Here is a 17,223-nt window from a genome sequence, read left to right as displayed (position 1 = left end):
AAACTATATGATATGGGTTGTTTCCATATTTGAGAGTTTTAGATACATTAAAACTATAAATTAAAATATTTATTAGTTTATAAAAAAATTAGTTTTTAGAGTTTTATAGATTTATATGTTTTGAATTATATTTTTATGCAAAAAAGATTTTTTAAAAGTATGTTTATTAATTAAATTTTGCAAATGCAAATTTCATGTTATTTTATTAGACCATTTGATATTGAAATTATGTACCTTAAATGCAGATGGAGTTTTTACATTAAAAATAATAAAATAACATCAAAATATGTTGAGGTTTTTAGAAAAACTACAAATAAACTACTGTGTGAAAAAACATCAAATATTTTGCTTATATATATGTAAATTTTGTATACATTATTTATTAATTTATGTCTATATTGTGAACATATATTTATAAGAGGTTTTTTGAAAAGAATATATTTATTTTACTGAATTTAGTCATATTTTACATTGATCTAATTCTAAACCAAAAAAATAAAGATTAATTTTTTCATGTTGGTAATTTATCGAAAGTTAAGTTATAATTTTTTTTTTACAATATTGCTAGTAATTATGAGTGTGTAATGTTGTTTTTTTTTTTGAATGAATGTTAAATTTATTCAAGAAAAAACGTTTTTACAATAGATGCAACAAAAGTTGAGAGTTTTTATGTAATCTGAAATAAAATCTCAAAGTTTATCTTACTAAAAACCATGTTTCCATGGCTTTGGTATACTTGCACACTCCCATAAGACGCATGCTAGAGATTCGGTTTCTCACTGCCTTGTCCACGCTCTTGATCAAGGTTGCAGGGCTATTAGGACTTTCTCCATGTCTTCTGTCATTTCGTTCCTTCCAAATAGCAGACAAAGTAGCTTGGAAGACGTATCTGAATAGAAATAATCGTGTCGTATTGCTTGTCTGGTCTGTTAAGGTCCGGATGATCCTTTCCCATTCGTTTGTATAATGCATCGGTAGTAGCTTGATAGTGAGGTTCTTCCAAGTTTCTTCTTTTATGAGTGTTATTTTCGATGTAGAGTTCCTACTTTTGTTGAATTTGTTGTTGATGTTATCATCTATCCTGTTTGCATTTATGTGACTTTTGAGGGGAGTTGTTGACCATCTAGCTTTGACACCCGGTAAGTTGCTCTTGAACCATTTCAGTTTAGTTAATCTATTTATGTACAATTTGTCAGAAATTCTTTATACTAATTGTATGGATGATAATTCACAATGTTGGGAAATATATTATTTTTAGAAAAAGTAATGTTGAGAAATAGATACCCGTTAAGTAAGAACATGTCAGAATTATTTGAATTTGATCCATAAATACATTTTGGAAGACGTTTGTGTTGGACTTATCCATATTTGTGGATACCTACATAGACTCTAGCTAGATCGATGCCAAAAGAAAAATAAAGACTCTAGCTAGATATTAGAAGATAGCTCAACCTAAGGGTGATTCTTTATGAGGTGTGTGTTGGTTTGCTGTGTGCTGTACTGTTTCAGATGATTACAGACAAAACTCCAACATAAGGCCAAAGTTGTATTAGGCATTTACAACGACATTCCATTTTTATGTTTTTTTTTTGATAAGGTTAAAGCTATCCAAATCCGCATATATATATATACATATATAAACTCCAAATGTAAATTTATATATGCACCTGAAAAGGGTGTTTCTAAGTAGGTCTATAGCAACTCTGCTTGGTGTTTACGTTGAAGCCACCGTAACAGAATTGAGTATTCCATGGACACCACCAATTACTCGGAAAGTAGAGTTGCGATCCCGTAGAACACACTTATCCAAACAGTCGGGCCTCTGAACATTGGTTCAATGTTGTTATTTTAGTATTCATAAAACAACCATGAGATCCACAACTTATAACATGACTTTCCAAGCACAGAGGCTTTAACATACTGTTATAACCGCAGGTTTACCATAATATGCTGAATAGTTTGTGTTTCATCATCGTAAGTGGTTTTGAACATCATTACTTCACCAAAAATATCTAACATGAAAGCATGAATACGTAAAACATTACAAACCTTTGTGGGAGCTAGAATTTAACGTTGAGGATCACACCTTTGAACCGATTGTGAGCTTCTGTTGTGGATTGATCCCATACTCATTTGGGATTACACCATTTGCAAGTAACTGAAACCACACCACATAACTGGCTAATCAACATAGTTCATGGTCAAAATGCAAAACAAAGATGTACATGTACCATTGAAGTTTCAGAAAATGGAAGAAAGACTTCAGTTTTTGTATTCAGTTCATACATGAACAACTTTGAAGAGTTTGTGTAGTCCTTTCAAGTTGAGATGAGAATTATGTAACAGCTCGTACCTAGCATTGACAAAACGTTGCATGCATGATATTCAAAACAGAGAATTTAATTCCAACTATCAGTGCCATAAGAAACTGATGCAGAAAATAAGGATGAAACTTGACAAGCATTGACACTTACTCTCTTCTTTCGTTGTAAAGTTCCTTTTCGGCCACAAGGTAATCCAGCAGCAATCCGGCCAACGTCAATGTTTGACTTCCCAAGGGCCTTTGCTTGATCATAGGGAGGGATTACATCATAAGCCCTAAGCGCTAGGCTCAGTGGGATTCTCGTCTTCATCTTTTGCAAGTACCTCACTTGTTCAGTCACCTTTTAAGATAATTTTACCTATTTACTTAGAAAATAAACAGACAAGTAACATTGTGTATATATTTTGTGCTAGAGAAACGGTCCTATCGTCGAGCCAATGCATTTAATCAAACTAATATCGAGGTAAAGTTCACAAACTGACCTTGTTAGTATGTGGTTGTGTTCTCTAGTAACATCATCTCATTATAATTGCGGAATATGAAGGCCTCCATTGGTTGAGATGAATGGTTTCTGTAATCTCGACCATGTTGGTATGTTGCGTGAATCAAAGAGAGACGGGTGCGTGGTGAGCTTAAAGTACTAATTAGTCCTTGTCACATCGAATCCACTCAGCTCATACATCCTTCCCTCTCTTGAGGAGGTGTTGAAAGGTGTTCAAGCGGTGGATGCTAATGGAGCTCGAGATCAGAGTAGACTGCATTCCATAAAACACAGTCGCACATTAGAATCTATTTTGGAATAATGATCTTTTGAAAAAACAGATTCACTGAAGATAACATACATGTTTATCTACCATAACAATATCAATGCCCCATAAGCGCTCCACCTTTCTTTAAATTCTTTGCTTTCCAAAAACAAAGGAGACAGATCGATACAGTTTCCTTACACAGACCAGCCTTCAACTCAGAATAAGAGTTCGGATTCGTCATGAGTGTAACATCGCTTGCAGATTCTTAGGTATAATACAGGACAAAGAGACGCACAGAGCCATTGCTTGAATTACATATATATATATATATATAGTGGACGAAAATAGTTAAAAAAGTGAGGGAAGGTGAAAGGATGAAGAAGTTGCGGATTGATGTGAATAAATGCCATCATTAACCTGTTACAGTTAATCGATGAGGAGTGGAGGTTATTAAGATTAACTGATTAACTCCATCAGTTACGAAGAAGCAAAGTTTGACAAAAGAGACGAAGTGACAAAAGGGTTTCGTTGGTGGGCCAACAATACAGCTTATGCTAAACACGAATATAAGCCCAAATAAAAGTTTTGGTATAAATGGTAACAGAGCCGCCCATAATAGTTTTCTGATAGTTTTTCAAAACGTAAAAAAATTGTTTCGTTAAAAAAAATTTGACTTACTGGTGTCACAAAATGGTTTTTTTTTTTCTAATGATGTGGAGGCATGAAAAAGAGAAACAAGACTAGGTAAACATCCGTGCTACGCTGCAAGAATTGTTTCCGTATCTACTCTATTAAAATAAAATCATATTTTTTATCTATCATATACAAGTCTATGTTAGACCACATTCATTAAAAATTTAATTAAACATCCTAAAATTACTCATATATAATATTCTCCTAACAAAAACAATATATATCTAAACAATAACATTTCTAAGAAAACATAAATATATTGTCATTAAGTAATTATCATTTGACTGTTTATAATATTTAATATAGACCATATTTTATATATTTCAGTAACTAATTTTGAAGTTAAATAGTATAGCCCAATTCTTTTTAAATGATCAAATTAAATTTTTATATAAAACAAAATAAATAATATTTTATTGGCTGTAACATTTATGCTGATACTTTTAGTAAAAATAAAAACATTAAACTGAAATATAATATATTAAATAAAATAATATTTTAAAATATAACAAAAACAATTTAATTTATTTACATAAAAACATTTCGAGAATAAAAACTTCTAAACAAAGAGCTAATATTTTTTTAGTAATTCATATAAAACTAATGTTTAAAATTAAACTATTAATATTGATGTTGTATTTTAAATAAATAAAATAAAATACTTTATTAATATATGATTTGTACAATATCATCAAACAAATTTCAACAAATAAAAATTTTCAAAATAAAAATTATATACATAAAATTGATATTAGACATATATCTTTATAACATATTTTGTATTTTAAATATTAATTTAAAATATAAATATATCTGCATGGATGTGCGGGTTAATATCTAGTTTTTTATTAAAATATTTTCAATTTGATAATTGTTATTTGTTTAAATTTAAAGTTATTAACATTTGAAAAAAAATTTAGTACCAAGATATTTAAATTTAAATTTATTAACATCTTTAGGTAGTCTTTAATCTGTCTCATGTGGACATTGGCGATCAGACTTTTGATTGGAACGAGTCAAAATTGTAACGACTTGACCCGGCGTTTCCTTTCTAAATCCGGTTTGTCTGGTTCAGTTAATTAATTTTAGAACCCAAGCCAATTATTTAATCCTTCTCAAGCCGTGTAGGTATTTATATTGACGTAAGTACTTCTTTCTCTAAAACCTGTACCGTCTCTTCCATCCCCTCTCCTTCTTCTATCTGTCCAATTGTATACCTCTCTCTTATTTCTTCTCTTCTCTACTTCTTTTTACTTACCTATGTTCTTCTTTTTATTTGACATTGTAACCGTACCGATATGGAGAGGAGTGTTGCGATCGTCACCATCTCTTGTCTCAATCATCAACCGCCTCTTCTCACTACAATCGCTCGACGCCGGAGTTATCACAGTCCACCGGAAAGCTGTGATGTCACTGCGGAGTCCATGTTCTATCGCCACTCTTGTCGTTGTGTTGTTTAGTCGTGTGCCAAGAGGAAGGTGCTGTCCAAAGAGATGTGATCTGTCATTTCTCTTCACCACCGTGAGTTAAGCACAACTGAAGCTCACAGCCATGTCATCAGCCACCCCCTTTCTGACAGAACCACCATCATCAACCGTGAGCCTTGCCGTGAGGTGAAGTGCTCTTTATCTAGTTACTTGTGCTGCAAGTAATAGTTATAAACCCTAAATATAATCCTCTTTATTGTATATATATTTAATGTATTTTGTTTTTTTTTTCTTTCGGGTCTATGTGATAATTGATGAGAAATCGAGATCTACGGCTAAACTAAAAATATTGCAGGAAGAGTTTACTTGGTTATGATGGAGTTATCAGCCACACTCTTTCCGACAGAACCACCATCATCAACCGTGAGCCTTGCCGTGAGGTGAAGTACTCTTTATCCAGTTACTTGTGCTGCAAGTAATAGTTATAAACCCTAAATATAATTCTTTTTATTGTATATATATTTCATGTATTTTGTTTTTTTTCGGGTCTGTGTGATATTGATGAAAAATCAAGATTTACGGCTAAACTAAAAATATTGCAGGAAGAGTTTACTTGGGTATGATAGAGTTATGGGTGTACGAGATTAGTTTTATATTAGTAAAGTCGCTTATTAAACAAATGAGTATGCTTATGTGTAGTTTACTAAAAATGATGTGTAGAAATGAAATATTTTAATTAATTTTTTTTATTTATTGACATGATTGTTTCACAGGCTTCTAAAAATCTGATGTGTCAGAAATTTTGTTTTATTATTGTGTTGATTACTCTTGCTGGACGTTTGTTAAAAAAAAACAAATACTACTGCTGGGCTAAATGGGCAAAATAGCTACAGAGACTAGACAGCTATCTCATCAAAGTTCTGTCGCCTTTAACATTACACGATTTTTAATATATTCTGTAGCTTGTGAATATCCTTTGTACACGACACACTCTTCTCGTCTAAAAAAATAAAAAAATAACACTAAAATACATAGATCTGTGTGTAGAAAATTCATCATAACATACTACTTTTATATCGCGCTAAGGTTGAATATGGTAGGACTTTAATCCTAAAAAGGATCAGCTACTATCTGCACTGAATAATCATCGTGTATATCTTTCTAATATCGACAGTTAAATGTGTGTGTGATTAACAAGCTAAAACCATTATTTCACACAGTAACAATTTAAAACATAAGTATATGGTAAAAGTCCTCTGACACTCGCCCGTAATGACGGTGATGCACCGTGGCGTTTTAACCTTACTCAACCATAAAATCAGAGAAATTTTTTTTGGTGAAATTTTCTTCAACATCGATATTTGAATCTTAAATATGTCATGTTTTGTTGCTAATATCATAAAAACTAAGTGAAAACGAGACAAATCATCTAATTAAACAAAAAATTAAGTAAAAAAATAGTGGCAACTAGACTTGTAAACAAAATGAGCTGAAAGAAGAAGATGAAGAGTTAATTACTCTTTTATCCCTCATTAAATAAACACAAAAATACATAAAATTACATGTTTGGAGCATTGAACACAGGTTGCTGTATATTTCCCATGTTAAACAAACCGCTACGTTATCATGATACTATATCTTAGTTTGCGAAACATAATATATACAAATAAACGAAAAAAAACCCTATAAAAAATCTCCGCGTACTCTTCAATTTTTTTTCGATTTTCCGTCAACTCGCTACTCCCGGGTCAGCCGCAGCCTAGCGAGTTTCCAAACAGGGGGTAATACACAATAAATTTCTTACGTAATTCTAAAGAATTGGTTTTCTTTTGCAACCATAAACTGTTATTATATCCTATTTTATCTACTTTATACTCATGATCATGTTAAAATATAATTATTACTAGATTTTAACCCGTGCAACCGCACGGGTGTTTGTTTTCACTTTTCTATATATAAATTATTGTTTGAGAACATAAGTGGTATATATTTTTAATGTTAATCATATACTTAAATATTTATATAACTATTTCAAATACAATAATTTTATAATTTACATGTTATAATTAATTAATTGTTTAAATCGTATGTATACCACTTCTTATTATATGTTTATCTTATTGTATTTGCATTTAGTTATTAAGCAAATTAATATATTAATGAGAAAATATATTTAAAAATTATTTTGTATTTAATTTATGCTAAATTCTGATCCGCCTTTCAAAACTGAATTTTTTTTACCAATATTTTTATGCTTATTCATTTTAGATAATTTATTATTGTATATATAAAAGTCTAAGATATGTTAATTTTCAGACATGTATTATATAGTTTGTTAATTTGAAGCTGTTCTATCATCATATTATATTTTAAATAAATAGTTTATATTTATGAAAATAAAATTTATAAATTTATCAATTGAATATAATTTTATCATATTTATTTTAGTATAATAATTAAATTTTAACATGATCATGACTATAAAGTAGATAAAATATGATATAATTTATTTATTTTCATTTTTAAACGATAACTTAAAATACATTAAGTTATTGTTTAAATATTTTTACACAGATTTATTAGAATTTTTAAAATATAATATATAAATATATATTATATTTAAAATAAAAATATATTATGATTAAAGTAGTTACAAAAATTTTATATTATTAACTTTAAAGAAATACATAATAGTTTTATTTTAATATGATTGATTATGATTATATAATAAATAAAATATTATAGATTTTTTTTATTTTTTAATTTTATATAACTGAATATATTAATGTATAATAATATTTTAAACTAATTTCAAAATTAGCAAAAATATTTAAATATAATTTCGAAAATGAAGATCTTGTAAAAATCTTTTTAAACAGATTTGTTAGAATTTTAAAATAAATATATTTATATTTAAAATGAAAAGATATCAAAAGATATTATGATTAAAATATTTTAAAAATTATATTTATTATTAGTCTAAACTAAAATGTAATATGAATTTCTATGAATAGGTCCATTAGGTCCATTTTCTAAAAAATCACACATGAATCAAAGTTGTGACTTCTGTTTTAATATATAAGATACTTAAATTAATATGATAAAAGTATATTTAACTGATAAAATTATAAATTTTATTTTCATAAATATAAACTATTTAATTTAAAAATAATATATGATGATTGAACGGCTTAAAACTATCAAACTATATAATACATGTATAAAAATTAACATATGTTAGACTTATGTATATACAATAATATATTATCTAAAATGAATAAGCATTAAAAATATTAACAAAAAGAAATCCAGCTTTTAAAAACGAGTCAGAATTTAGCATAAATTAAGTACAAAAAAAATTTCAAATATGTTTTCTCATGAATATATTAATTTTCTTAATAACTAAATTCAAATACAATAGGATAAATATATAATAAGAACTGCCAAATATATAAGGTTTTAAGCAATTGATTAATTATAACATATAAATTATAAAATTATTGTATTTGAAATAGTTATATAAACATTTAAGTATATGATTAACGTTAAAAATATATACCACTTATGTTCTAGAATAATAATTTATATATAGAAAAATGAAAACAAACACCCGCGCAGTTGCGCGGATCAAAATTTAGTATTATATATTAAAATAGAAATCACAATTTTGATTGATGTGTGATCTTTTAAGAAAATAGACCTATTACTAGAAAGTCATGTTACATTTAATCTCTAATTTTATCATTATTATAGATTTAAATAACCCACTTTCTAGATTATAGAAACTAAATAATATGTCTAAAGCACAATATTGCTACATAATATGAACTAAATAACTATCAATCCTTTCCAAGCAAAAAAAACGTGATTTGGAAACTCTGTTATCAATTTTTACTTCCATATCATGTACCATCGTGTTTGAAAGAGACTATAAAGAGCATAAATATTTCTCGAGACTTCTACACCTAATCAGATACATTTTTAAAACTAAATTGATTTCACATTGATTTGTTTTTTATATATATTTCATTTACAAAATATAATTAAATGTTTAATTAAATTCTTTATAAAATTAAATTTCTTTATAAAATTTATACACGAAGCTTTAAGTTTAGTTTTTGTTAACTTTCTTATTTTGTGAAATGTTTGATTATCTTTGGAGATGATAATATTTTAATATTTTCCAAATTATATTTCTATTTATTTATTCAATAATGAAATACTAATCCAACAAACAAAAAAAAATATAAGAAGAAATAAATACATGTGAAAGTTTGAAACAATCTATTTGAGGGAAAACAAGTATACTCTTATATTATTATGTTTGAACAACCTTAATATACTCGATAATAGAAATCTATGAAGCTAAAAGTTTTATTTTTTAATAACTCGTGAAAGTTTGAAACAACCAATTCAATAAAAAAATATGGTAAAATTATTATGTTTTAAAAAGTGACATATCGTATATATTATAATATATACCAATTAAGAATTGAAAATAAAATATTTATATAAAAATAAATGAAAACAAACACCGCGCGGTTGCACGGATCGAGATCAAGTTTGTATCTTAATAAACGTATAGCGAGACGCTAAGGCCATCTCCAACAAGACACCAAAACACCAAATTTGGTGTGATTTCATTTCCAGCAAGACACCAAATTTGACACCATCCCACCAAATTTGGTGTGATGTGAATAATGTTACACCAAATTCATCACACCAAATATTTAAAATGTATATTTTATTATGTTGCATTTAATAATATAGTTCAATTATTATCCAATTTGTAATTAAACATTAATATATTGTCTTATTTTTATTTTAAATTTATTTTTACATAATTAAAATACTAAATTTTTATTTTTTATTCTTATTTTCAAAATAAATCACTAAATAACTACTATCATTCATCATTTACAAGTAAGAAAAAAATAAATAATAATATAAATGTGATAAAATAATTGTTTATCAATTAAAATAATATACAATAAAAAAATAAAACTGAAAACATTGGTGTAAAATTTGGTGTCATTGTTGAAGATGACAAAAAATTTACAACACCAAAATACCAAATTTGGTGTAATTTTAACACCAAATTTGATGTAATTGTTGGAGATGCTCTAACAATGTTGTTATAAACCAATAAGTTGTAAACTCTATTCTTTTAGAATATACTATTTTTGTTAAATTTTGATAGAGTGTAAAAAGTATTATAGCAACCTGAAAAGATAATATACAGTATTAAAAAGTTGTTTAAAAGTTTAGAAAAGTCTCTCATTAAATTGTCCGGAGTCCTCTTGTTTTCCAATACCGACACTCGACTAAACTCGACTCTCCACACGTCACCAGTCACCTAATTAACAACAGTAATATGTCATTTTATAAAGATTAATAACACTAAATATAACTTGTATTTCTTGTTCACGATGTAAAATAATAAAAATGCTGACCCACATTGATACTAATTTAAGATCCGGTGGGTTAAAGCAAAGCAATTTGCATAGCCAACTAGTGGACCGACGTCTTCAACTTTTATATTATTATATAGTATTTCCTTACGTGTATCTGCTGTATATATAACACCACCCATGACCCATGTCTATATTGTATTAAAATGAACTAGGTCCTTGTCCGCGCTACGCGCGGATAGTATTTTGATTTTTTTTCATTATTTTGTACTATTATGTCAATTGTTTAGTTTTCTAAAATGTTATGTTTTTACTGTAAATTTGGAATTAAAAATCTAATTTTTCCTTACTGTAAAGTAAGTTAATTTTTTGAATCTTACCACAACACATTATACACGACGATAATATAGTTGGTCTTTATATTCTTATTTGGTGTAATATTGAAAATTTTGATGGTTTGTTTAAATAGTTTTCTTAAATTATATATTTTAGGATTGATTTTCGTGACTATATTCTATAATTGTCTAAAAAATTGTTTGTCCCATATAGACATCCACATAAATATGAACTTCTGATAAATTTGTTCATTAGGATATTTAGTTTCACTTTCAACTTTATTTTCTTTTTTGGCATCCTCATGCTAGCTTGTGGGGCTAGCCAACTTGGTGCAAAAGGGTTTACAAAACCTGATCGAGATGCGCGTGATCGGACACCTTTTGCTAGGCTATTCGTACGGAATTTTAAAGATCTAGGAATATAGGCAATAGAAAGTTCAGAAAATTCGTTGGATACAGCCTGTATTTCGTCGAGCTCCGAGTCCAACGCAGACTAATCTTCCTCCTTTTGAATGAGTATAACCAGTTGTTCACAGTCGATTGAAAGACCATCTCTCTGTGTCCAAACTTCAGTATCACTTGCATTACCCATAGTAAACCTTCAGCTTTTGCATTGGTGATTTGGTGCGTGTATATCGGCCCTTGCTCCAAACAGCATTGGAAAGTCACCATCCATTAACACAAAGCCAAGTCCAGATATGTCTCTTTCATTTATCCAGGATGTCTAGCAGGAGCGTTTCTTTACGTAGGAACAGTTGTGTCCGTTACCTCAACTCCCATATCAATCTCCATAATCTCGTCTATACGCTGAGCTATCCTCCAACACTCTGCTTTAATTTTATTCGCTAACGGGAAAGACATAATTCCTACGACACTATTAATGATTGTTTTTTTTGTAACACCGATACGGCAAACTTATATTTTATTTAACAAAACTCTTATTTTAATTTTGTATTAAAGAATCAATCATATTTTATATTATCCATAATTTTAGTAAATTTGCTTATTTGTCATGTTTTTATTAGGTTTTAGCTAAATTATTGATTTATTATTTATTTTTAGCTAAGTCACTAATTTATTAATTTAAAAAATACCCTTAATTAATATTATATATATATATTAAAAATGAATTTTATTTTAATAATATTAAATTTCTATTTTATATTAAAATTTAGTTAGTTTTTCTTATTTGTCATATTTTATTAGGTTTTAGACTTTTAGATAGGTTTTTTATTTATTATTAATTTCTAACTGATTCGCTAATGTGTTAATTAAAACAATACCCTTAATGAATTTTATATATAATTAAAAATGAATATTATTTTAATCATATAAAATTATATGTTATATTAATATTAAATATTTGATTCTAAAATAATATAATAAAAGTATAAAAAATATAAAAATAAGATAATTCTTATATATATTTTGTTGCTATCTGAAAACAATATTTTTATTATAAAAGTTAAAAAGATACAAAAAATTATAATTAAATATTATTCAAGAAAAAAATATTTATATAAATATATTTTCTAAACTATTTCTAAGATATGAGTGTTTTAAGAAATTTAACACGGGATGTTTAGAACACAGGATTATGCTTATGAGAGAGTGGCTCGGGAGTGGGCTAGGAGATGGGTCTAATGGGCTGCGAATTGTTGAATTTTTTTTTTAATTGCAAGTCCACTTCGTAATGGCTTTGCATATTGGTTGGTCCTGAATATTTGTGCACATGTGGATAGGCTTAGGAAGCAATGATTTAGCTCCTTTTATATAGTAGGATGGTTGGTCCAGTGTATTAATACTAGATTGATTATGACATCTTAATTGGAAAATATCAACGCTACTGTAGGGAGTTCATTTCGACCTTACCAAAAATCGATAGTTTACATTATTTTAAATTTTAACCATACCACTAATTAATCGAAGAAACAAAAAACACAAGTGAGAACGAATTAGCTAATACATATTTTGAGTCCATAATCACGGTTCAACTTTAACTATTGAATCCTTACGGTAGCTATGGAGCACATATAAAATTTCTATATGGTTTAATATATATAGTATACGATACCGGCTCCAGAGTAGTCGAGCTGACTACACAAAAAATTAACTCATCAAGATCCTTGATCACACTCTCTTGAATAAACCGGCTTAGACCATCTTCATCTCCACTCCATAATTTACTGCAAAATGAAATGGAAAATAGAATAATGAAGAAACAAAAAAATAAGTATTCCATAAATAGAATGATTTTTTATTGTTTGTTCATACTTTATTTTCCACTCCATATTTTAGCCGGTGTATAACACTATGAAAATTGCTTTCATGAAATGCTGATTTTTTTTAGTAAAATGTTAAAATATTTTGATTATTTTAAATAAAATCCCCCTAAAATTCTTGAAATAACTCAGGACATATCCACACTAACCATTGTAAATTGCTTTCATACAATTCTGATTTTTTTTGGGTAAAATGGTAAAGATATTTTGATTGTTTTTTAATAAAAATCCCCGTTAAATTTTTGAAATAACCCAAGCCATATCCAAGACTTTCCCTAGGGTTAAGCTGTCGTCTTATTTAAAACCCGGAGAAGGACTGTTAGTTCATCTCCCTCTCTCTTCTCTTTTCCTCTCTGTTATAAATTAGGAATCTCAGGAAAACAAAAATATATATACGACTCAGCTTATATTTTCCCGATAGAGAAATTCGATGATTTGAGTTTAGTTTTTTCTTTCTTGAAAGGTGTCTTGACAGCCCAGTAGAGTCTTTCTTAGATGAGATAAGATACTTCTTTGGAGAAGAAGAGAGAGAATAGTATCTTCGAGCTATACTTACTACACGTATTAGTTGTAGATAGGTTCTGATCGAACGTTACTACTCAAACGATCACAGTCTTGATATAAACATTTTTCCCCTTTCTGCGCCTTATTAACTCGTTCTCGATCTCAATACTTTCCGGCCAAACAAGATGAAGAGATCACGTGGGAGCTCCGATTCTTTATCCCGGTTCTTACCAATTTGCCACTCTGCAACAGGTAAAAACAAAATACTCAATTTCTTTGATTTCTCCGATCCAGTGGTCGTTCTGTATCTGTTTCAATGAGGTTAGGATTTTTTTTTTTATATTGCAGTTCTGTATATTAGCTACAAGTCGAGATTTTCTGTTTAATTAATTTGATTTTTTTCCAACAATTAATTTAATATTCTAAAACTGGTAAAAATGTGTGTTCTGACAATTCATATTATCGAGACATTATATTGACAAGGTTTTGTAGTGTAATGTAGTTCATTCATGACATCATATCGATTTAAATTATCCGTTCAGATTAGTTACGTATTTTAATACACTACCCTGATTATTGATTTTATCAGACAATCAATTAAGTCCAAGACCAACAGCCACCGGCTTTCTCTATTCCGGTACCGGGGACTACTCCCCGATGTTTGACTGTCTAGAAGATGGAAGTCTAGAGGACATCGCCGTCGGACACGCGTCGTCTACGGCGGCAACGGAGAAAAAGCGGCGATTGCGTGTAGAACAAGTGAAAGCATTAGAGAAGAATTTCGAGATTGATAACAAGTTAGAGCCTGAGAGGAAAGTGAAACTGGCTCAAGAGCTCGGGCTGCAACCACGACAAGTGGCGATCTGGTTTCAGAACCGCCGTGCTCGGTGGAAGACAAAGCAGCTAGAGCGTGATTACGGTGTTCTCAAGTCAAACTTTGACTCACTCAAACGCAGCCGCGACTCCCTTCAACGTGATAACGATTCTCTCCATGCAGAGGTATAATTTTTGTTTTTTCAATTGACACTTTTGATATAATTTGAACATTTTAGGTACCCAAAAATCGAATGTTGGATGTAATTATTGTTTAATAACAATTTAGAGAACCTATAATATCTATATATATTACATTCCCGCAGATTAAACAGCTGAGAGCAAAACTTAACGTGGACGGTATCAGCAGAAGCAGTAGTAACGCGTCGACGGAAGAAAACGTCTTAGTAAAGGCGGATGAAACGGTGATGCCTAGTAACAAAGTCTTAGAGCTAAACCAGCGTCCTTTGCCACCGCCACCACATATTCCTACGGCTACGGAAGCTCCGGCATTGGAGCTTGAATACGAGATGTTGAGCATTTTCCCACGTGCGGAGATCTTCAGAGAAGATCCTGCTGATAGTAGCGACTCAAGCGCTATTCTGAACGAGGAGTATAGTCCCACGGCGGCTGAAGCGGCCGCGGCTACGGCAGTTGAAATGTCGACGATGGGATGTTTTGGCCCATTTGTGAAAATGGAAGAGCATGAAGATCTTTTTAGTGGAGAGGAAGCTTGCAAGTTGTTTGCAGATAATGAGCAGTGGTATTGTTGAGGATAAAATTGTGACGAAACACACAATGGTGGAGATAAAAGTGAAATATTTGAACATTGTAGGGCACTTATGAAAATATTTCTCAAGGGATATGGGGTTGCGAAAATTAATTGCCATAAATGGCGGGGCTTAGTTGAAAAGGGTAAATAAGTAAAACAACGAAAGATGGCATGCGGTTTCATGCACGTGCAGTGCAGCTATATCCTTGCAAGGTTTTAGAGAGTATGAAAAGTTTTTTTTTTGTTAAGTAGGCTTAAGAGCGTATGAAAAGTTCTTAAATTAAATAATCTGGAGAAAACAAATTACCTGAAGATGAAATCAGTTTTCTCGAAGGTTATTTTACTTACCCCCTTTGAATGCAATAATAAAAATCTTTAAATTTATTAGAGAAAAATTTTTATAATTAAATAAAAAAAATTAATTAAAACAAGAAAGAAAAAAAGAAAAAGCTCAAAAAGAAAAACTTTTAAAAACTCTTAGGAAATTCAAGTAACACTTGTCAATCATCTGATAAAGAAAAGTTTAAATAAAATTTTGTAATATAATACTGTTATTTTTTTCTCTTAGAAATTCTTATGGTATGTAATTGATGGAACTGCTCTTTACAGAATTTTTTTTTGTAAGAACAGCTTTAGAAACACACGAAGTTACAACTATTATATTTTTGTTTGTTTCATCGTCCGTTAGTGACTAGCAATTGCAGCATGTAGAAGATCATTATTAGATGGATTAGTATCAAAAGGTTCAACATTCAAAACCACCAAACATTCAAAACCTACAGAAAACAAAAACGTTCGATCATGTACGATTGTTCTTTTCATTGTCTTTTTGAAATTTTCTGAGTGAAGGCACGGAGATAACACATGAAAAGCCGAGCCACCTAGTTGGATCACCCTAAATATCCGTGTTTGTTTCTAGCCGTTCCTTTTTCTTCTTTCGTTAGTTGCTTTTCACCTAAAATATTTCATTTCAATTGCCTTTTGTTTAAAAGAAAAGAAACACCTTAGAATACCCTAAATCTTTTTATTGAAAATATAGCACAAAGATCAAAATAATTATACTAAAAAAGATCAAAGATGTTTATACCTTTACGGTAAACTAATTTAGACTTATAGTTTAAATTTGAGAAGTAGAATTGAAAAATGGAATTAATGATTTTAAATAATAATCATAATTTCTGAAAATGAAAAATATATTTTTAATTTAAATATATATTCATATTTAATTATATATCAATAAAGTAAGGAGATTAGGAGATTTAATGAAAATATTTAATGATTTTTTTAAAAAATTATAGTTTTTTTATCTCTTTAATAAAAAAAATTTTGTCATTTTTTTCTTGGAACATGTCATTTTTTTTCTTATGTGCTTTTTTTATCAAAGAACATATTTTAATTTTTTAGGAGATTTTTTCCAGAAAAACTTTGTGTCAAATAAATACTTATTTCGTGTCAAACTATGTGATGTTTAAAAAAAATTGATATTTCGAAATAAATGATATTTTATATTTCAATGTAACTTTTAACTTTATCAAAAAATTTGTAACCAATGATATTTTATAACTGATTGAATATTTTTATTTTATTTAGTCAAACACTTTATTTATATTTTAATATACATTTTATTTTAAGTAAAAACCAGTGTTTTTAATAGTTGTGCAATTAATCTAAAATTACATATATTTTGAAACAAAGAGTATAAGGAAAATTTTGTTAGAATGATGCGATATGTAACAAAGCTCGATTGATCTTCTTAGGCGATGTTTTCACTTATCTATTGATCTTCTTTGACAAAATTCATATATTATACTACATCTGAAATTCATATAATATGTCTATACTAAACATGAATTTGTAAGAGTAACTAAAATTTTGTTAAAAACTAACAAAATAAAGAAATAAATTGAAATGTCA

General features: G+C 28.9%; 1 protein-coding gene across 1 annotated transcript; it reads left to right on the top strand.

The window, feature by feature from the left end:
• The first annotated feature begins 13,531 nt into the window (after positions 1-13,531).
• Positions 13,532-15,557, top strand: LOC106347985 (homeobox-leucine zipper protein ATHB-5). The gene is made up of 3 exons (XM_013787620.3): positions 13,532-13,976; positions 14,314-14,723; positions 14,864-15,557. Exons 1-3 carry the CDS (start codon positions 13,910-13,912, stop codon positions 15,308-15,310), a joined length of 924 nt encoding a protein of 307 aa, XP_013643074.2. The 5' UTR covers positions 13,532-13,909; the 3' UTR covers positions 15,311-15,557.
• The last annotated feature ends 1,666 nt before the right edge of the window (positions 15,558-17,223 follow it).

Source organism: Brassica napus, chromosome A6 (assembly GCF_020379485.1).
Source record: "Brassica napus cultivar Da-Ae chromosome A6, Da-Ae, whole genome shotgun sequence".
Lineage (NCBI taxonomy): Eukaryota > Viridiplantae > Streptophyta > Magnoliopsida > Brassicales > Brassicaceae > Brassica > Brassica napus.
This window is presented reverse-complemented; position numbering and strand designations above follow the sequence as displayed.